Source organism: Carlito syrichta, unplaced genomic scaffold, assembly GCF_000164805.1.
Source record: "Carlito syrichta isolate Samal-C Ts95f unplaced genomic scaffold, Tarsius_syrichta-2.0.1 Scaffold314870, whole genome shotgun sequence".
Taxonomy (NCBI): Eukaryota; Metazoa; Chordata; class Mammalia; order Primates; family Tarsiidae; genus Carlito; species Carlito syrichta.
Genome location: NW_007258966.1, coordinates 723,921 through 745,389, shown reverse-complemented (window position 1 = coordinate 745,389; position 21,469 = coordinate 723,921). Strand labels below are relative to the sequence as shown.

Here is a 21,469-nt window from a genome sequence, read left to right as displayed (position 1 = left end):
CTGTTCCCCACACAACCAGGGCCAGGCCTCATCTGTGGCCTTGGTGTCCATGGCTCTGAGCTTGGCCCCAGCTCCCAAGTGACCCACTACTTCATTGCCCAACACCATCCTGACTATGGAATTTGTCTCTCTGTTCAGATTCTCTAGTGTGAGAATCATTTTGGCTCAGGACAGGTCAAATGTCCACTCCTGCTCCAATCATCTAAAGCCTAGGTAGGGGAAAGGGTGAGGTGTTATATACATGACCGCCCAGGTTTACCAGATACTAGGATGGAGAGAGAGAGGCAAACACAGAAAGATAGGTTGAAGAAGTTCTGGGGTGTTGAATGCTAATGCTCTGGAATACAAAGAGGTCATCAAAATATGTCTCTCTACCATCTACACCCTCCCCACCTCCCACTGCATCTCCCTCCCATTCCCCTTACCCCATCTGCCCACTTAATCTCCTTTCCCCTACTCCACCCAGCTTCCTTCCTACCTCTTCCCCCACCCCTAGTGAAAATTGATTTCCCCTCAGGATATGTTTTTGTTCTATTTCACATCTCTGAATTCATTGAGGGCTTTGCAGCCAGATTCCCCTCCCACAGCGGAAGCAAATTTCCCTCCTTGAAAAATTCACAGCTTTACACCAAGGGCAGTCCCAGTCCCCTGGCCTGCGATATATTGGAAGTCTTCTCTGCTGATGGGGTTCGAAGTCTCTCCGGTCTCCTTGAAGTTCTTGAGGGTTTGCTCCCTGGGATCCTGTATCAGACCACACGCTATCAGAGGCACCCCAGTAGGAAGGCACTTGAGATGGATCTGGTACTGTGACGGTTGCTGCTGGTGGGGATAGAGTGGATATGGCTGGGGAGGAGGACAAAGGGCATGAGTATGAATATGTGAATGACGCAGGGAGCTGGATAGCAAGGGGTTCCGGTGAGGCTGTGACCCAGGGCTTCGGGGTCCCGGAGAAATCAAATGTGTCTGTTTTCACTGACCTGAGGTATCCCTCCCTCTGCCCCCCAGAGATGTAATTTTTCTTATCCATAGCTCCAAAAAACTGCTGTAGGCCTCTATCCAGATCCAGTGCGATCTCTGTGGGAGCAGGCCCCGCCTTCATATCCCTCTGTTCTTCTGCTCCTCCTCTTCTTCCAGCAGCACAAGCAACCGTTGCTGCTGCCTCCTCTTCCTTCTCACCTGCTCTTCCTGTCCAAGTTCCTCCGGCAGTGGCCAGACCAGGCCCCCCTGCGGCCTGACCCTGCTGCCAGGAAGATGAAGATGCCAGCTCCTAAAGAGAGTGGGCAGGGTTGAGATGTGGGCTCTGGAGGTAGGGCGGGGAGACTAGGTGGGGCGGGAGACAGGGCAGAAGAGCTGGGGGTGGGGCGGGGTGAGGCTGGTAATCTTACTGCACGCAAAAGCTTCCACCTAAGCAGGTCCCTCTCTCTCTGCACCTCCGCAAGTTTGGTCTGGGTCAGCTGCAGCCGGAAGGCCGCCTCCTTGCGCTCCATCTCCTTCTCCTCCTTGAGCTTCTTCAAGTCTGAGGCCAAAGTCTGTGCGGCCGACTTGTGCAATTTGGCGAAGTCGTGCAGCCACTGCACCCTGTGCCCTTGTACCTGCCCCTGCCTGTGGGCGAAGCGCACGCCCAGGGCCAGGCTGCCCCAGGCGCAGGCCTCCTTGGCCTCACTGGGCACCTCACTGTCATCCAGGATGGCCATGAGCTTGCCTTCTATTTCCTCCCAGGACAGGGACATATTCTCTAGGTAGAACTCAGGGCCTTTCGTGTGCCCAGCCATTTTCTCGTTGATGAAGGCTGCCACCTTGCCATGCTGGAACCCACCGCAGGAGTCATCAGGATTCAAGGCCATGATGGCCCAGGGCCTTAGCAGCTTCCCTGGCCCTAGGAGAAGGGATCAACCAGTAGTCTCCACCCCTCCCTTTTAGCTCCTCCCCCACCAGTCTCCTCCCATCCACCTCCCCTTCTTCTTCCCCCTCCCCCTCTGACCAGACCGACTTTTTCTGCCCTAGGACCTCTCCCATCAAGCTTCGCCTCTTTAGCCAGGGGCCGGAGGAAGTACAAGCCCACTAAGCCCACCTACCAGGCACAGCAAGAGACAAAGGTCTCTCTCTGTCTCAGGGCTCTAAAGGAAAGGAAGCCTCGGGCCAACCCCCAGGCTTTTACTCTGGGACTGTTCCAATTTCCAGAGACTACAGGGGTGTGAGATAGTGTATGAGGACAGCCCCTGTCCCTTCCTGGGATGTAAGGAAACTCACCACACGATTAAAGGCAGTTGAAATTAGGAAGAAATAGAAGTGGTCAGAAAAGACTTAGGACCAATAAAATGTAGCACTTATAATCAAGTCAAAAATATCTCACTCCCACCTTAATGGTTTGTCCTATGACAGGGTAGCCCCTCCTCCTATACATGGACTATTCTAGAACAGGAAACAGCCCCAACCCCTCCCTAGCCCCTAGAGTAAGAGGGTGGGGCTTAGAGCGGAGCCCCATCCCCTATTGGCTCAGCACTATACACCGTAGTCATAGTAACAAATCGCCATCTTCATCTTTCCCCTCCCCCACGCCCAACGGGCCTTAAATCTGCCCACCTCCACCCCTCCAACCTAGTCCAGCCCTCTTCGTTTCTTCTCTTGGCTGATGTTGCTGTCTGACATCAAATAAGCCTCCTGCCCTACCCTGTCATCCAAGGAATCAGAATATGTCTTTTAAAACCTTCAATGACTTTTAGAGGCCAACAAGATAAAGCAGACAGACCTCAAGTTCAATCCTACTTTGCTACTTATTTTATGACACTGTGCTACAACTGAATCTCAGTTTATACCTGGGGGTCTATGATTTGGACTGAATAACAAAAGTACATATACAGTTTTTAAAAATAGTTTTCTATTATAATTGTAAAATTTACAAACTAGTATATGCATTTATTTATATTTTATCTATAAAGATATAATAAATTTTATGAACATATATCTATTTTTATTTACATACATACATATATACATATGTTTCTATAATCTCAGAGAACAGAGTGGGGGGAGAATATACGCCAGACACTTAACATTAGTTGTCTCTGGGAGGTGCAGTTGGCTGAAGGTTAGAAAAAAGTTTTTAAATTTGAGATATATCTTCATTTATTTCATTTGTTATAAAAAATATGACTATATGTATGCATGCATTAGAAATCTGGAAAATTATATACAAACAACAGTAGTTATCTTTAGGTGGTAGAAATAAGTATTTCTTAAACAAAATTGATTATATTTTTCTCTTGTAAAAATTGTTTATAATAAGCATATATTATGTTTTTTGAAATTAAAACAAATGTTTTCCCCAGTTTCATGTGATTATTGTAAATAAGTTTAAAGTACCTGGAAAGAACCTATCTTCCTGTAATACCACCATTCCCCTAACCTGGGAGAGAACCACTTTTAATAGTTTGATATATATCCTTCCAGTCTTTAAAAATAGGCTGTAGCCACTTAACATCAATAAGGGCACTTGATCACAGACCAGGCAAAGTGGGAACCAAAGGAAGGCCCAAACTTTACCTGTATGATGACCACTTGTATACCTAATCCTGAATTGTACCCCACATCTTTGAACTTAAAAAAAAAGTCAACAGAAACATACTTGAAGGCCAACAGGAACATATTTGATAAAGTAATATGAAGGTAATTATCTTCCAGAAAGAACATAGCTGATTTTAAATATGAGAAAGAGATTCATAGGAAAAAATAACCCACAGAAAAACCATATTTATGTATTTAAAACAAACACATAAATAAATAGGCCATAGCAAATAATTTACAGTTTCTCAAAAGAAACATCTTTTTTCTTATCTCCTGGCCCTTGTGCAGGCTGCTCCCTGTGTGCATGGATTGCCCTCAGCCCTTCCAGCTCTTTTCACTCCCATTCTCCTTTCAGCTCTTTTAACTCCCATTCTCCTCATCCACCTAACTCCTATTCAATTTCTATTCCTTGCTCATGACAGTGCTCAACTATTTTTTCTTGTATTTCTTGATGCTCCAAACCCCACCTCAAGCTTGACTGAATTGTACAACTTTTCTGTGTCTCCATAATAACTCTTGCATGCCTCTTATTGTATTTTTTACACTGTATTATAATTTGTGATTTTCAAATATTTTTTTCCCATTAATTGGGAATTCCTTTAGGGCAGTCTGTGTTTTAAATGTCTCTGTGTTTTCATCGTCTAGCACAGGGTGAAGCACCCAATAAATTAACTGTTGAATGAATTGAAATAATTTATTACATCAGTAAAATGCAAAGAAGTACCTCTATTTATTTATTTATTTTGGGTTTTAGTCTCACTCTGTTGCCCAGACTGAAGTGCAGTGGCATGCTGCTCACGGTTACCACAGCCTCGACATACTGGGCTCAGGCGATCCTTCCGCCTCAGCTTTCCAAGTAGCTGGAACTACAGGTGCGTGCCACCACACCCAGCTAATTTTTTTGACTTATTGTAGTGACGAGGTTTCACCAAGTTGCCCAGGCTGGTCATGAACCCCTGGGTTCAGGCAGTCCTCTTGCCTCAGCCTCCCAAAGTGCTGGGATTACAGACTTGCCACTGTGCCCAGCCTAACAAGTACCTATAAAGAGAGCCCTATTTTCTTTTCTGAAATATCTTTTTCTCCACACAGACTGATTTTCTGCCACCTCACAGCTTCTTGTGGTAGAGACCTTTCCTCAGTATTTGAAACCAACCAGTATCTGACAGACTTGGAATTTGTGAAAAATACCCTGGAAGATTCAGGAGTGAAACTTCTGTGTGAAGGATTAAAACAGCCCAACTGCATATTACAGACATTGAGGTAATTGATAGCAGGATAATTTGTTGTTTGTATTCATATCATTTTTTGTCAATTTTTGCTTCTGTAGAATAAAGTAGTGAGGTCATTCTTCTGTTCTTCAAAGGTTGTACCGGTGCCTTATCTCTCCTGCTTCTTGTGGGGCTCTAGCAACTGTTCTTAGCACCAATCAGTGGCTTACTGAGCTGGAATTTAGTGAAACAAAACTGGAAGCTTCAGCTTTGAAATTGCTCTGTGAAGGCTTAAAAGATCCAAATTGTAAACTACAGAAGCTCAAGTAAGTTATAACTGTTAGTTTTCATTCTGTAAGTATATTTGAAAATATGAAACTCAAGATGGGTGTCATATGATCAAAACACATTTCAAGGAGTTGTGGAAAGGAAGAAAAAAGTGGCAGTCCCTAAAATTGTTTCTCTGTAATAAGCTTAGGAGTAGAATTTTCATTTTAATTGGCAATATCATTAATGGCAATAATAAATCACACTTACTGAACAATTACTTTATACTTAGCATTGTGCTGCATGCTTTGTTTACCCAGATTCCTTTAATCTCAACAGCTGTGAGAGGTCTGGATTATTATCCTCATTTTAGCAGATGAGGAAATGGAGGTCCAGTGTTGTTAGACTAAAAAACATGACAAATGAGCAAAAACCAAGATATATCTGACTTCACGTTCATAGTATTCATCTTAATAAAGAATTTGTGGCTGGGCATGGTGACTCATGCTTGTAATCCCAGCACTTTGGTAGGTCAAGGTGGGAGGATAGCTTGATCCCCAGAGTTTAAGAACAGCCTGGGCAATATAGTGAGACCTTCTCTCTACAAAAATAAAAATAAAAAATTACCTATAGTCCTAAACTTACGTGGGAGGATCACTTGAGCCTAGGGGTTCAAGGATATGGTAAACTGTGATTGTACCATTTCACTCCAGTCTGGGTGACAGAATGAGACCTTGACTCAAAAAAATAAAAACGAAAAATGTGTTGTCATATGCAGAGGACCCACAAAACCCAGAATTATCTCTTGGAGGGCAGGCCTCTTGTAGTACAGGCTTTCTCTGCTGGGTAAGTGTTCTAGGTACCCGTTGACCTTAGTGTATCAGCTAACATTGTTGTGAGAGGCTGCATTCAGCTTCAGTGAGGTTTTTGTTTGTTTGTTTGTTTGTTTGTTTTGAGATTCTTTCAACACATTTGTTCATTTCATGAATGATTTATGAGCACACTTGCCCACACCATGCTAAATATACAGCAGTTTTTGGTCAAAAATGGCATGACCCCCATGCCTAACCCTCCCTATTCACCCTGTCTCGCCCCAAATGACTTTTTTGTTTGTTTCCCCGGATGAAAAAAGTCCTCAAAGGGAAACATTTTGCTGATGTGGAAGAGGTGAAACAAAAAAGGGCAGAAGCACTAAAACTTACAAGTTCAAAAACTGTTTTGAGCAATGGAAAAAGCATCTCAATAGGTGTGTCATATCAAACGGAGAGTGCTTTGAAGGTGACAAGTTTAAACATGTAAGAATAAATACACAATTTTATATAAGCAAATTCCAGTTGTTTTGGGTTCTCCCTTGTATGTATTAGGGTTCTGTAGAGAAATAAAATTAATAGGCTATATGTGTGTATATGTGTGTGTGTGTACATACACATACATAGAGTGAGAGATGAGGTTTATTTTTTTAAATTGGCTCATGCAGTTACAGAGGCTGGCAAGTCCAAAATCTGCAGGGTGGGCTGACAGGCTGGAGAAGAACTGGAAAAGAGCCAGTGTTGTGGTTTAAGCCTGAAGACTGTCTGCTAGTGGAATTCCCTCTTCTTCTGAGGAAGTCAGTCTTTTTCTATTAAGGCTTTCAACTTACTGGATAAGGCCAAACCGTGTTATGAAGGGTAATCTGCTTTACTTAATGTTTACTGATTAAAATGCTAATTTCATCTAAAAAGTACCTTTACAGGAACATCTCAAATAATGTTTGACAAAATATCTGAGTACTGTGGCCTAGCTAAATTGACTGTAAAATTAACTATTACATATATATGTGGGGTATTTTAAAGCAAATGCTCTTTAGCATGAAAGTTTTGTAAAATCCACTTTGGAAACTCATTTTATGCAAAGTACCTGTATTTAAACACTTTAAATTGGAGAATTATAAATACATCTCCTTATGAGCTTTCTTCAAGACTATGTTTGGAGTCTGGTAAGTCAAGAAAAAATTAAAGATTCAATGGTTATATTGTATATCTTGAAATTCTTGAAAATGATGGAAGAAAAAGTTGATAGGAAATGGTTCAGGGAATTGGACAAGTTAATGTGAAGAAACAGAGGTTGAGAAGCCAGGGACATCAGTAAAAACCACTCTTTGTACCAAAGAAAGAATGTCATGCGAATGATGATGATGGACTGGATCTCTCTTAGGATGGCAAATAAATAATGACATTTAGATAAGAGGAAAACAAAGACCTTTGACCATAAAATTTACGAAGGATGATTATAGAATTTTCCCACTGGGATTTGAAAGAAGATATGAGATAGAGTATTGACTTCATACAGGGGTTTAAAATGGGATTAAGTCATCCTAATATTTCCTCCTAATTTTTTCTTTTTCTCAGACAGTCAACATTTATTGAGTTTCCATAGTGGTATACATTGTTTTGGAAGTGTTCTTACCATGGGGGATAAGGGACTGTGACATACTCAAGATTGGGGGAGGTCTTGTGTCTGTGAGTGTTTATTTTCTTTGCTCATGAAGTATTGTGGCTAGAATGTGAGTAGTTCACTAAAAAGTGGCCAATTCTGTCTCTGTACATTTTTTCCCTTCAGGTTGTGTGCTAGCCTTCTCCCGGAAAGCTCAGAGGCTGTTTGCAAGTATCTTGCCTCTGTTCTCATTTGTAACCCACACCTCACTGAGCTGGACCTGAGTGAGAATCCCCTGGGAGACATAGGGGTGAAGTATCTTTGTGAGGGTCTCAGACATTCCAACTGTAAAGTGGAGAAACTAGAGTACGTTTCGTAGAACTATCTGGTATCATCTTATGGCTACTGAACTTGTTGAGTGCCTGTAATGTGCTTGGTGCTTGCCAGAAGTTATCTCGCCTTATTCATTCCTTACCATATAAGGCGGGTTTTCTGATTCCCATTTGTACAGATGAGGGAACTGAGAATCAGGAAGAAAAATGGCTTTTCCAAAATCAAAATGCTAATAAGTCAGGATGTGACTCTAAAATGTCTCCAAATCTTATGTTCTTTTCAATATACCACAGTTGTATGTGTTTACCAGAATGACATCAATTAAATGTTAACTATATAAAGAATGTACCCAACATTGGGCTAGATGTGGGTGGAGTTATCAGAAGTTCTACAAATGACAAAGCTGCCTTTAAGGACACACAGACATGTGCCAAATACTGTGGAATCATTTAGAAATGCCAGATGAGCCCAGGGAAGAGGAGGAGGTCACTGGAGGCTAGAGACCTCAGGAGATTCTGTGAAGAAGGTAGGGAAGGACCTGGAACTTAAAGGATCACTAGGGTTTAGCTAAGTGGGGAGACATTCCTAGGAAGCCAAAATTATGGCAGTGGTTGATCTTTCTTTTCTTTTTCTCTGGGCAGCTTGAGCACATGTTACCTCACAGATGCCAGCTGTGTGGAGCTCTCTTCTTTCTTGCAAGTGAGTCAGACTTTAAAAGAGCTGTTTGTGTTTGCCAATGCCCTGGGGGACACAGGAGTACAGTATCTCTGCAAAGGTCTGCAGTATGCAAAGGGTATAATTGAGAATCTTGTGTAAGTATCTGCTTGTCGTTGGCTTTCTCATGGGAATTGGAATTTGAGGGCCAGTGGGATTCCCAGCTGCCATAAATAACGACCACTTTGGTGTCCCCATCCCTCTAGGCTTTCCGAATGTTCCCTCTCTGCAGCTTGTTGTAAGCCCCTCGCCCAAGTCCTGAGTTCCACCCAGAGCCTGACAAGGCTGCTTCTAATTAATAACAAAATTGAAGATTTGGGACTGAAATTGCTATGTGAAGGATTAAAACGACCTGACTGTCAGTTAAAGGATCTGGCGTAAGTATTATGGACTGTAGCCACAGGCAAAGTTTCCTGGTGTTTCAGCAACTCCCAAGATTAAATGAATATTTTTTGACCTGTTGATTAAATCTCTAAGGAAGCAATAAATGGAAAACTAAATAATTTAGCAAGAATAAATCATCCTTTATCCACAACTTCTGCCTGGTCCAGGCCCAAGGGATTTTTAAAAATATGATGCTGATTTTCTAATGTGCAAACACAATACTTTAAACCTAATCCTGATGAATTGATGCCAGCCTGTCTACCTTACTTTCTGGCAGATTGTGGACCTGTCACTTGACAGGGGCATGCTGTCAAGATTTGTGCAATGCCCTCTACACCAATATACACCTGAGAGACCTTGACCTCAGTGACAATGCCTTAGGGGATGAGGGCTTGTTGGTGCTGTGTGACGGGCTAAAGCACCCCTGCTGTAAACTACAGACCTTATGGTAAGCGCATGGGGACTCCGTTTCTACTGGACTTTTGTTCTAGGCTGTATATGAAAGGGAGGGCCACTGGGGAACTTGGGATAAAACTGATTACCTTCTTGAATCTCCAATCTTTCATAGGTTAGCAGACTGTCATCTCACAGATGCATGCTGTGGAGTCCTCGCCTCTGTCCTTAACAGAAATGAGAACTTAACATTGCTAGACTTAAGTGGAAATGACCTCAAGGATTTTGGAGTGCAAATGCTATGTGATGCACTGATTCATCCAATATGTAAACTTCAGACATTCTAGTAAGTCACTGTGGTGGGGAAAGTGGAAAGGAAGGAGTTAGGACAGGAATGCAGAGAGTAAAGAGAAGAAAAATAGAGCAGGTTAAGCCTACATTACTTTACAAGTAAAGTAAGTGAAATTACCAATAGTCCTATCTTCCTTGGACACAGAGGCAGGTAGAGAAGCAAGGAACAGGCAGCTCTATATCTCTGCTAAGGGAAGCAACGTGGTGTAGGCAAAAGAGCATAGGATCTAGATTTTACTAGGTCTGGCTCAAATCTAGCATCTATTAACTATGTAACCATACTTACTTAACCTCAGTATCCTTATCTGTAAAATGGGGATAATGCTGGAACCTGTCTACTTAAGGTTAATATAGGGATTGAGACAGCAATTATGAATGTACCAAGTACAACCTGTGGCACATAGGAATTACTCCATAAATGTTAGGCTCTATTCATTTTCAGTTGTATTAACTGCTAGAGGGCTTAATGTATACATTTTGAGAATCTTCAGCACTCAAGGGGATGAAGCTATAATGGTATAATTACAGAGGGTGGAGGTCTTGATCCTCTCTGGTCAATGTCTATCTGCCAATTTAGCAGACTAGCATGACACACAAAGTAATTCTTAATTAGAATACAGCTATGTTCTGTTGGCAGCTAACCAGTGGCCAAATGGCCATTTGTTTTTGGCATCCAGAACTGGAACGCATAATGGAAACTAAAGGCTGAGTGCAAAAATTCCACATTCCAAAGCCAATTCGATGGATTGAAACGTAAATGAAAACAGTATAAAGGCCTGATTACAAGTTTGACTAAAACAGAAGCTGGTTCTCTACTAGCAAAGTGAAGTCTGTTAGCTTCAAAGGGCCAAGAGTGTGGTGATACTGCCCAAGAAGAGGGAATTATTTACAACATGATAAGCCTCAGGGGTTAGAGATCTCCATGGTGTCTTTCTCAAAAAGAAGTAAACGGAATCTTTATTATCAATAGGTTGAGATAAGCTCAATAAGCAATCTTAACATTTCTTTAAATGTGGAGTAATTGAACATAGTAGCACTCCACAGTGTATATGCTGCTGTAAAAGTCCTAAATAGCAGCAAGGAGAAATTATTTTGTTGGTGATGGCATGCCAATATTTTATTAATTGTAAATTATGCCATTTCCTATTTCTCGCATGCTTTGTCTTTTTTAAAAAATATACTAATAACATCTCTGTCGCTGGGTTTTTATTTTTATTTTATTTTTTGAATTTAATTTAATCTTATTCTTAAGTTAATTAATTTATTTTTATTTTAGAGTTATAGGGTACATATGAGGATTTGCTACATAAGTAAATTGCATGCAGGTGAGGTTTGGGCTTCTAGTGAGCCTGCTTTCCCCCCAGTAGTCGACAGAGTATCCATTGGGTGGTTATTTGCCCCTTAGTCCTCTTCCCTCCCTTCCTCCCTTAGCGGTGCCCAGTGTTTGTTGTTCCCATTTGTGTGCTCATGTGCCCAAAGTTTAGGGCCTGCTTATGAATGAGAACATGTGGTATTCAATTTTTTGTTTCTGTGATAGTTTACTTAGAGTGATCATCTCCAGCTGCATCCATGTTGCTACAAAGGACATTATTTTATTATTTATGGCTTCATAGTATTCCGTTGTATATATATATACCACATGTTCTTTAACCAGTCCACTGTCGATGGGCATCTGGGTTGGTTTCATATTTTTGCTATTGTGAGTAGTGCTGCAGTGTGTGTGTGTGTGTGTGTGTGTGTGTGTGTGTGTCCACGAGGTGTCTCTTTGGTAGAGTGATTTTCGTTTCTCTGGGTATATTCCCAGAATTGGTATTGCTGGATTGCATGGTAGCTCAATTTTTAATTGTTTGAGAAAACACCACACTGCTTTCCACACTGTTGAACTAGATTACATTCTAACCAACAGTATAGAAGTCTTCCCCCTGCAGCTTCATCAACACTTATTTTTGGCTTTTTAATGATAGCCATCCTGTTTGATGGGAGGTAGTATCTCATGGCAGTTTTGATGTACATTTATCTGATGATTAGTGAAGCTGAGCATTTTTTCATGTTTGTTGGCTGCTTCAGTGTCCTTTGTGAAGTATTTGTTCGTGTCCTTTGATCACTTTTTAATGGGGTTATTTGCTTTTTTCCTGTCAATTCATTTGAGTTCCTTGTAGATCCTGCATGTTAGGCCTTTGTTGGATGCATAGCTTGCAAATATTTTCCCCTCCCATGGGTTGTTTTTATACTCTCTTGATGGTTTCTTTTGCTGTGCAAAAGCTTTTCAGCTTGATAGGGTCTCACCTGTCAATTTTAAATTTTGTTGCATTTGCTTTTAAGGATTTGACCATGAATTCATTGCCTACTCTGATGTCCAGGAGGGCTGTAGTGCAGTGGCACAATCAGGTGATCCTTCTGCCTCAGTCTCCCAAGTAGCTGGAACTACAGGTGCCCACCACTATGCCTGGCTAATTTTTTTTTTTGTAGAGATGAGGCCTTGCTATGTTGCCCAAACTGGTCTCAAACTTCTGGGCTCAAGCAATCCTTCTGCTTCAGCCTGAAGTACTTGGATTTCAGGTGTGAGCCACTGTGTTTGACCTTTTCTAAGATTCTTATAGTTTGAAGTTTCACGTTTAAGTCTTTGATCCATTTTGAGTTAATTTTTTGTATATGGTGATAGGTAAGGGTCCAGTTTCATTTTCTCATGTGGTTATCCAGTTTTCCCAGCACCATTTGCTGAATATGCTTTGCTTTCCCCAATGTTTGTTTTTGTTGACTTTGTTGAAGATGAGTTAGGTGAAGGTCTGTGGTATTATTTCTGAATTCTCTGTCCTGTTCCATTGGTCTGTGTGTCTATTCCTGTACCAATACCATGCTGTCATGGTTACTGAAGCCTCGTAATATAGTTTGAAGTCTGGGAATGTGATGCCTCCAGCTTTGTTCTTTTTGCTGAAGATTGCTTTAGCTATCCGGGGTCTTTTTTTTTTTTGCTTTCATATCTGTCCCCTACATACGAATGAGTGCCATTTTGAGAGTGTGTTCATAAGTCCAACAAAGTTAGCCTAGGCTCCCAACTAATACAATCTGCTATATAGTACAGTACTAGAATAGATCTATAATACTTTTCTCATATGTAATACTTAAAAACTAAATATACAGTACTGTATAGTAAAGAGCACAAAAGCACAACCATTTGTAGAGGAGGCACACATGTGACAATGTATGCCAGACACGTGAACTAACTTCTGTGGTTGGACATGTGAACACATGTTTGCATCTTTGAAAGTTCACCACTTGAAGGTTTGTATGTAGGGGATTTACTGTCTTGTCTTTTCTAGGTCTGTGAAAAATGATGCTGGTAATTTGATAGGGATTGTGTTGAATCTGTAGATTGCCTTGGGTAGAATGAACATCTTGTCAATAATGTTCCTTCTGATCCTTTATTTCATCCTTAGTTTCTTTGAGCAGTGTTTTGTAGGTGATATTGTAAAGGTCACCTCTTTGGTTAGATGAATGCCAAGGTATTTTATATTTTGTGGCTATTGTGAATGGGATTATGTTTTTATTTAGTTCTTTGCCTGCTTTTTGTTGGTGTATAGAAATGTACCTGTTTTCTGTACATTGATTTTGTATCCCAAGACATTCTCAAAGTCATTTATCATTGTAGGAGGTTTTTCACAGACTTGCTAGAGTTTTCTACATATAGAACCACATCTGCAAAGAGGGATAATTCAACTCCTTCTTTTCCTATTTAGGTACCTCTAATTTATTTTGCCTACTTGATTGCTTCGGCTAGGACTTCCAGTACTATATTGAACAGGAGGGGTAAAAGTGGACATCCTTGTCTTGTTCCAGTTCCCAGGGGGAATGCTTTAAGTTCCTGCCCATTAAATATGTGGCTGCACAGGTTTCTCATAGATGGCTCTTATTATTTTAAGAATGTTCCTTCAATGCCTAGGTATTTGAGAGTTTTTATCAAAAAACGATGTTGGATTGTATTGAATGCTCTTTCTGCGTCTAATGAGATAATCATGTGGTTCTTGGTTTTACACCTATTTATGTGATGGATTACATTTACTGATTTGAGTATGTTGAACCAGCCCTGCATCCCAGGGATTAATCCCACCTGGTCATGATAGATGATCCTTGAAATGTACTGTTGGATATGATTTGCTAGAATCTCATTGATGATTTTTGCACCTATGTTCATTAGGGAGATTGACCTGTAGTTTTCTTTCCTTGTTGGGTCTTTGCCATTTTTGGGTGTCAGGGAAATATTGGCTTAATAGAATGAGCTAGGGAGCATTCCTTCCTTCTTGATTGCTTGGACTACGTTCAGTATGATTGGTATCAGCTCTTTCTTGTATGTCTTGTAGAATTCAGCTGAAAAACCATCTGGTCCAGGGTTTTTTTTGGTGGGAAGGTTTCTTATTACTGAGTCATTTTCTTGGATTGTTATTGGTCTGTTTTTGGTTTCAGTTTCTTCCTGTTTTATTCTTAGGAGAGTATGTGATACCAGGAATTCCTCTATTTCCTCTAGATTTTCTAGTTTATTCACATACAGATGTTCATAGTAATCACTGATAATCTTTGTATTTCTTTAGGATCATTGTAACATGGCCTTTTTGCATTTCTAATTAAGTTTATTCAAATTTTCTCTTTCTCTCTCTCTCTCTTTTTTTTTTATTAATCAGGCCAGGGGTCTATCAATCATTTATCCTATCAAAGAACCAGCTTTTCATCTTGTTGATCCTTAGTGTGATTTTTTTGGTCCCTATTTTATCAAATTGTGACTTTATTTTAATAATTTCAATTTTTCTGATTTGTGGTTAGATTGCCCTTGTCTTTCCCGATTTCTTAGGTGCAATGTTAATTCAGATCCCTCTATTTTGATATGTATGTGCAATTTTATAAACTTCCCCCTCAGCACCATTTTTATAGTATCCCAGAGTTTTGGTGTTTTATATATTTGTTTTCATTTGTTTCTAAGAAATTTTATTTCTGCCTTCATTTCTGTGTTAACCCAAAAGTCATTCAGAATCATGTTGTTTGATTTCCATGTATTTGTGTGTTTTGGGGGCTTCCCATTGGTAATGATATTTATTTTTATTCCACTGTGGTCTAAGAAGATGTTTAGTATGATTTTGACCTTTTGAAATTTGTTCATGCTTGATTTATGTCTGAGTCTGTTGTTGATCTTGGAGTATGTTTCATGTACTGATGAGAATGTATATTCTGTGGTTGTTGGGTGAAGTGTTCTGTAGATGTTTATTAGGTTCAATTGGTCTAGTGTCGAGTTAGTGTTCCAGATTTTCTTTTTAGTTTTTTCCCTTGACGGCCTGTCTAGGGCTATTAGCAGGGTATTGAAGTCTCTGACTATAATTGTATAGCTATCTATGTTCTCTCTTAGTTCAGTTAGCAAATGTTTTATAAATCTTGGTGCTCCTAGGTTGGGTGTGTATATATTCAAGATGGATATTTTTTGCTGATGGATTGAGCCTTTTATTAATATCATTATGTAGTGTCTTTCAGTGTCTTTTGTTTTCTATTTGCCTGGAAGATGATTTCCAATCCTTTACCTTGAGCCTGTGGGTGTCATATGCAGTGAGTTGGGTTTCTGAAGGCAACAGAAGGATGGATCATGGTTCTTTATTGTTTGCCACCCTGTTCCTTTTCAGTAGTGCATTCTGTCTGTTCACATTTTAGTTAATTATTGTTAGATGGGGTTTTGTTACTGTCATATTGCTACTAAGAGGTTGCTTTGTTTTTTAGGTTTTGTAGTTGATTTGTATGGTCTGTAAACTCTGTGCTTGCCTGTTCTTTTGCAATGAGTAGAACCATTATTTTGTTTCCATGCTTAGAACTTTCCTAAGCATCTCCTGAAGGGCTGGTATGGAGGTAGCTATTCTCTTATGGATCAAATGTCTGGGAAGAATTTTAATTCTTCTTCATTACTGAAGTTTAGCCTGGAGGAATAGGAAATTCTTGGCTGATGTGCTTTTCTTTAAGAATGTCAAAGATGGGACCCCAGTCCTTTCTGGCTTGTAAGGTTTCCGCTAAGAAGTCTGCTGCAATTCTGATGGATCTTCCTTGGTAGGTGGTATTTCCCTTCACTCTAGCTGCCTTTAGGATTTTTTCTTTCATGCTCACCTTGGTGAGACAGATTATATGCCTTGGCAGTGGTCTTCTTGCGTATTACCTCATGTGAGTTCTCTAAATGTCTTCCATCTGCATGGCCATCTTCCTAGTGAGATAGGGACATTTTTCTTGGGTGACATCTTAGAAGACTTCTTCTAAAGTGTTCTTAGTTTCCCCTTCTCTCTCAGTGATGTTAAGCAACTTTAGATTTGGTCTCTTTAAATAATTCCAAACCTCTTATAGGCATCACTCATTCTTCCTAAGCCTGCTTGTTTTAGCAGATTGGGTTAGTTCAATAATTTGATCACCAAGTTCTAAGATTCTTTCCTCTGCCTGGTCAATTCTGCTGTTGAAACTTGCTATTGTATTTTGAAATTCCAGGAAAGAATGCTTCACTTCCAAGAGTTTATATTGGTCCTTTCTTATACTGGCCAGCTCAGCTTTCACATCCTGCACTGTTTTTGTGGCCTGGATGATCTGTGTGTCTACCTTCTCATGGATCTCATTGAGTGTCTTTGCAGTACACAGTCTGAATTCTGTGTTTGTCATCAGGGTCCAGTTGTTCTGAATGGGTTCCATTGCTTTGGACATGAGAAGCTTTTTTGTGGGTATCTACTCACTAAGGCTGTGGGGATTGCAGGTGTTTAATTGCTGGTTCTTCCTCACCTGTAAGGGCAGACTCCTTGTTTTTGTTTTGTTTTTTCAGGTATATGAGGTTGCTATTGTTGGTGTGACCATTTGTGGGTTGTTTTTGTTTTTGTTTTTGCCGGTTCTCTCTCCTCTGGCCACCTTTGTGTGGGGGAGGTGGGAGGGTAGCAGTGGCAGGAAGGGTAGTGACCTTGGGGGGAAACCATCTGAAACTGCTTCACTGGTAGGAAGGGTGTTCCCTCCCTCTGGGACAGGCAACAGGGGCCCTAACTGGAGCTCTAGCAGTGTCCTCCTACCCAGACCACTTGTCAGCAGGATTGATAAGCGGCCAGGTAGAGCCCTGTGGCTCTACTCTGGCTCAGGTGCTCTTGGGTATGTGGAGTGGCCACCTCCTATCTGGGCAGGGCCACCTCTTTTGCCCAGGGATAGAAGGGAAGGAGTGAAGTGTTATTTCTTTCTCTGTCTTCACGTGGGTGGAGCCACTGCCACTACGGTGCTGTGCAGAGGTGCCCCATCTCTTAGATCCATGAGAAGGGATATGGCTACCATAAATGGTCCCCCTTGGGCAAGCTGCATCTACAGCCCTGACCTAGGGTCACAGTGGTTGCCAGCAACACAGAAACTTTCCTGAATTGGTTGCTTCTCCCCTGCTGGGGAAGGAAATGTCCCATGCTGCACAGACCACCCCAACAGTGTTTCCTGCTGAGCCTCTCTGTGGAGGGTCAGCAGCCCTGGCATGGGGCACCTGGGAGCTGGGGTTCCTCAGGTTCCATGTGGCACCTGCTGGTTCCCCTGTCTCTATTTAGGGCAGCTCTCTGCAAGAGAGATGCATCCAATTCAGGTTGTCTTTTAACCAGTATGCTTCCATTGTGTTTTCAGTCCAACCTTCAAACTTTTATAAATTGTCAATCAACAAGTTGATACCAGTATATAATAATAGCGTTGAATGCAAAATAAAGGACACAAACACAGAGTAGTCACAATTTGCTAACCTCAAAGAAATTTTGAATGTTAGAATGTATATCAGAAAAAAACCAATATAAATATATACTTACTCAAGTAAAGTGAGAGGAAAATATGATGATTTTGTGTCATGGACTGGAGAAGAGTAAATCCAGAGGAACCGCCTAGAAGGGACAATTGTCTATGAAAATTGGAAAAACTAGAAAAAGATTGTTTTCTAAGAGCTGCGTGAATACAGGGTCTGAATTTTATTCCTCACTGTATTTTCTCTTATAAACTTCCTGGCACAGTTCTTTACATATAGTAAGTACATATAGGACACAAGTTAGTAATTTAGAGTATCTAGAGGGCAAGACAAAGAAACAGTTAATAATATGTTCAAGCTGGGCTCGGTAGCTCAGCCTGTAATCCCGCGCCTTGGGAGGCTGAGGTGAGTGAATTGCCTGAACCCGCGGATTCAAGACCTACCTGGGCAACTTGGTGAGACCTCATCTCTACAATAAATCAAAAAATTAGCTGGGTGTGGTAGTGCGTGCCTGTAATTCCAGCTACTTGGAAGGCTGAGGCAGAAGGATCACCGGAGCCCAGCAGGTCGAGGCTGTGGTGGCCGGGAGCGGCCACTGCACTCCAGCCTGGGCAACACAGTGAGACTCCAACTCAAAAAATAATAAGAAGAATATGTTCAATAAAGACTAAGTATCTAAACATTCAGAAGGTCAAGGGGAAAGAAGAGGTTGTGTCCTCAGAGTGAAAAAGCTCACATTCATTCATTTCACAGTCACTTGCTGAATATCTTTTATGTGCCAGGCAAATGTGCCAGGTACTGGGGAGACAAAAATGAATAAAATACATGAGACATTATCTGTACTCTTCAAGGACCAGTGTACCTAGTAGTAGAGACACATAAACTGATTAAAACAATGATGTAATCATGAGGTATTAAGGGATCCATGGCAGAATACAACTAACCCAGTCCAAGAAGGTCAGAAAAGGCTTCTTGGAACAACAACCACCTAAGTTGAGTCTTTGGATTGCACCCAGGGGCAATGGGAGTGAAAATGGAGAAGGGTGGTCTGGACTTAGGAGATAAAATGAGCAAAAATACCTAGACAATAAACAGCATGGTCTATGGTACTTGATAGGGATAAAGATAGGAAATCTCCAGAAAGTTTGGTATTGGCTGTAACATAAAGTACAAAACAGAGTGTGTCGAGAAATGAGGCTGAAGACGTAGTCAGTACCTTGTATACTATGTGTGATAAGTAAAACCTGTTAGTAGAATTCTCAGTGCAAATTTAGTCATCTCTCTCTTTCACATGCTCTAATAGTAATATACTTTGAGGCCTCGCCTCACCCCACCTTTCCAAAACTGGCCCCATATTTGGGGCTAATTTAGCTTTCAAAGTTAGATAGAGAATCAATCAACTGTTGCTATTTCTTGCTGCTATATGGGGTTGAGCTTCAGAACTGAGTCTCAACAGTGCAACAGAAGCTTGGCGACTGGATAGTATTGCCCTGGCTGGTCCAGGATCCCTGCCAGCCCTGCAGTGTCATTGGGCTCCAAAGTTACAGCTATTTTAGTCTACACCCAAACGTGCAGTTGTTGTTCTGCAAAGTACCATATATATCAGGATGGCTGGATCTAGAGGAGCCCCTTTAATCAGCTACAGGTATATATATGCTGAATCCTGCCTTTACCTACAAAGATGTGTATCCTTGAGTTAAGCCAGGACCACCATTTTTGCCTTCCTCTTTCTTCAAGGTAATTTTATTTTAGGGGTTTTGGTGCCTTTCCCAGGCAATAGGCTTTGGATGACACTCTCTCATCCTCATACATGTTCCTAATTCTAAACTTGGAAAAATGAGGTTGAGATTAACTGGTCTCTTAACTCCCAGAAGACTTCTGGGCTTCCTAAGCAAATTGACCCACCTCCTCCCCAGCAGTGAATTGCATATATCAGGAGGTAAGACAGCTTTTACTAAGTCACTCAAAAAGTTCTAAAGGTCTTTTTACACTTGTATGCCATTAAATATTTACTTACCCTACAATTACATAACTAACAGGGTCACTCATTTCACTTTGCTGGATAAAGATTAGCTTATATCCATTAAAAACTTAAAACCACACCTTGTTGCACATTTGAAAGAGCTTGTACTTTCTTTCATAGTCAGTGATTTGTTTTTGTTTTTGTTTTTTTTAATCAGAGATACACATACTGAGTTTGAAGAGCCTGGGGGGACATTCAGGAAGTTTTATAATAGGTAGACAGTTGGATGTAGGAGTGTGCTTTGGGAAGTGATCATCTACTTAGAAATGATAGCTGAAGCTATGACAGTGGGATGCGATTCACTGGGAAGAGTAAGAAGAGAAAAACCTCTGAGGAATATCTCTGGGGAATAAATCCTGGGCAGTACTAAATTTTAAAAGGTAGGCATGAAAAGGAAAACCCATGGAGAGAACTAGGAGAGAATGGTTCTCAACAGTATCAAATACAGCAGAAAGGTCCAATAGGATGAGCACTAAAAAGTGTCCATTGGTAGCCGGGTTTGGTGGCTCAGCCTGTAATCCCGCGCCTTTGGGAGGCTGAGGTGAGTGGATTGCCTGAGCCCGCGGGTTCGAGACCCGCCTGGGCAGCGAGACCTCATCTCTACAATAAATAAAAAAATCAGCCAGGTGTGGTAGCGCATGCCTGTAATTCCGGCTACTTGGAGGGCTGAGGCGGAAGGATCGCTGGAGCCTCAGTGATCCTAGGAGGGCTGCGGTGGCCGGGAGCGGCCACTGCACTCCAGTCTGGGCGACAGAGTGAGACTCCAACTCAAAAAAAAAAAATGTCCATTGGATTTAGCAATTTGGAAGTCATAGATGTACTTGTCAAGGGCTGTTTTAATGGTGTGGTAGGGCTGGAAACCATATTGTGATGACTTGAAGAGATGAAAGATAAGAAAGTAGAAGAAAAGAGCGGAGAATTACTTTTTCAAGAAATTTGTGAAGAGATTTGGGGTTGTAGATGGAAGGAGTTGTGGGATTGGAGGAAGTAGGGAGTTCTTTCTCTTTTTTTCTTGCTTTGAGACAGGCAAGTGTGTAGACTGAGAGAAACGAGCCCAGAAAGAGGAAGAGGTTTATAACTATAAGAGTAAGAACTAATAGACTAATGGAGCAGGACCTTGGACAAGTCAGGGAGGGACAGGAGTGAGAGTTCAAGAGGAAGTTAAGCATGTTATTTTTTGAGACTCAAGGAAAGGAGCGCAGGTTGACAGAGGAGGTAGATAACCAAGTGGATAAAGTAACTGAATGGTGCCATGGAGCAAGTGTGAATAGGATTCATATACTTGAGAATAAGAAAACTACTGCAGTCATCTCTTGGCTTGACTTAATGCAAGATTTTCCCCCCTTTTTTACAGTATTGACACTGATCATTTACGTGAAGATACATTTAGGAAGATGGAAGCTTTAAAAATTAGCAAGCCTGGAATCACTTGGTAGTTTCCAAGGAGAACCCCTAAATTGACTACATATAGACCTCCTCCATCTGGCACTGTCTTTAACAGTTGTGCAGTATTATTTTTCCAAACTGTTAACTTTTGCTAAGGATGCTAATGTGAAACAAGCAATGGTGATTTACTGTTGTTACATTGAACCATCTGCGAAGTAGAATGTAAAAGACGAAAGCATCATAGTTCAAATGTCTTCAGCAATAATATCTTACATTCATATATTATGTTAAAATGTCATTATGCTTTTACAAGAACCCTCAAAGGTGGGAAGATGAGGCTCAGAGGGGTTGTGACTAGCTGAGGTCACACAGCTCATTAGAGGGATAGTTAAGACTCATACTATCCCTGCGGAAACAATAGAAAAAACACACATGAATGAGTCCACTTAAAGAAACAGGATACTTGAAATGGTTGAAGGACAAAGGACAGGAGAGTATACAAACACATGTTATATCTTATGGTGCTGATTTTAAATAAACTTGTAATTCATGAAAGAAGACTGAGCTGGACTGTTAGGGAAAGACTTCGTGGAGCAGGTGAGACTTGATATGGGATTTGAAGAATGAGTAGGATTGAGATAGGTAAAGATATAGTGGCCGGTGGCTTTAAGACTGCAG

At 41.1% G+C, this 21,469-nt stretch overlaps 1 protein-coding gene across 1 annotated transcript; it reads left to right on the top strand.

Annotated features, from left to right (window-relative positions):
• Positions 1–2,402: 2,402 nt before the first annotated feature.
• On the top strand, positions 2,403–20,993 carry LOC103274764 (ribonuclease inhibitor-like). The gene is made up of 9 exons (XM_021705999.1): positions 2,403–2,461; positions 4,654–4,824; positions 4,928–5,098; positions 7,638–7,817; positions 8,426–8,596; positions 8,705–8,875; positions 9,160–9,330; positions 9,451–9,621; positions 20,760–20,993. Exons 1-9 carry the CDS (start codon positions 2,403–2,405, stop codon positions 20,839–20,841), a joined length of 1,347 nt encoding a protein of 448 aa, XP_021561674.1. The 3' UTR covers positions 20,842–20,993.
• The last annotated feature ends 476 nt before the right edge of the window (positions 20,994–21,469 follow it).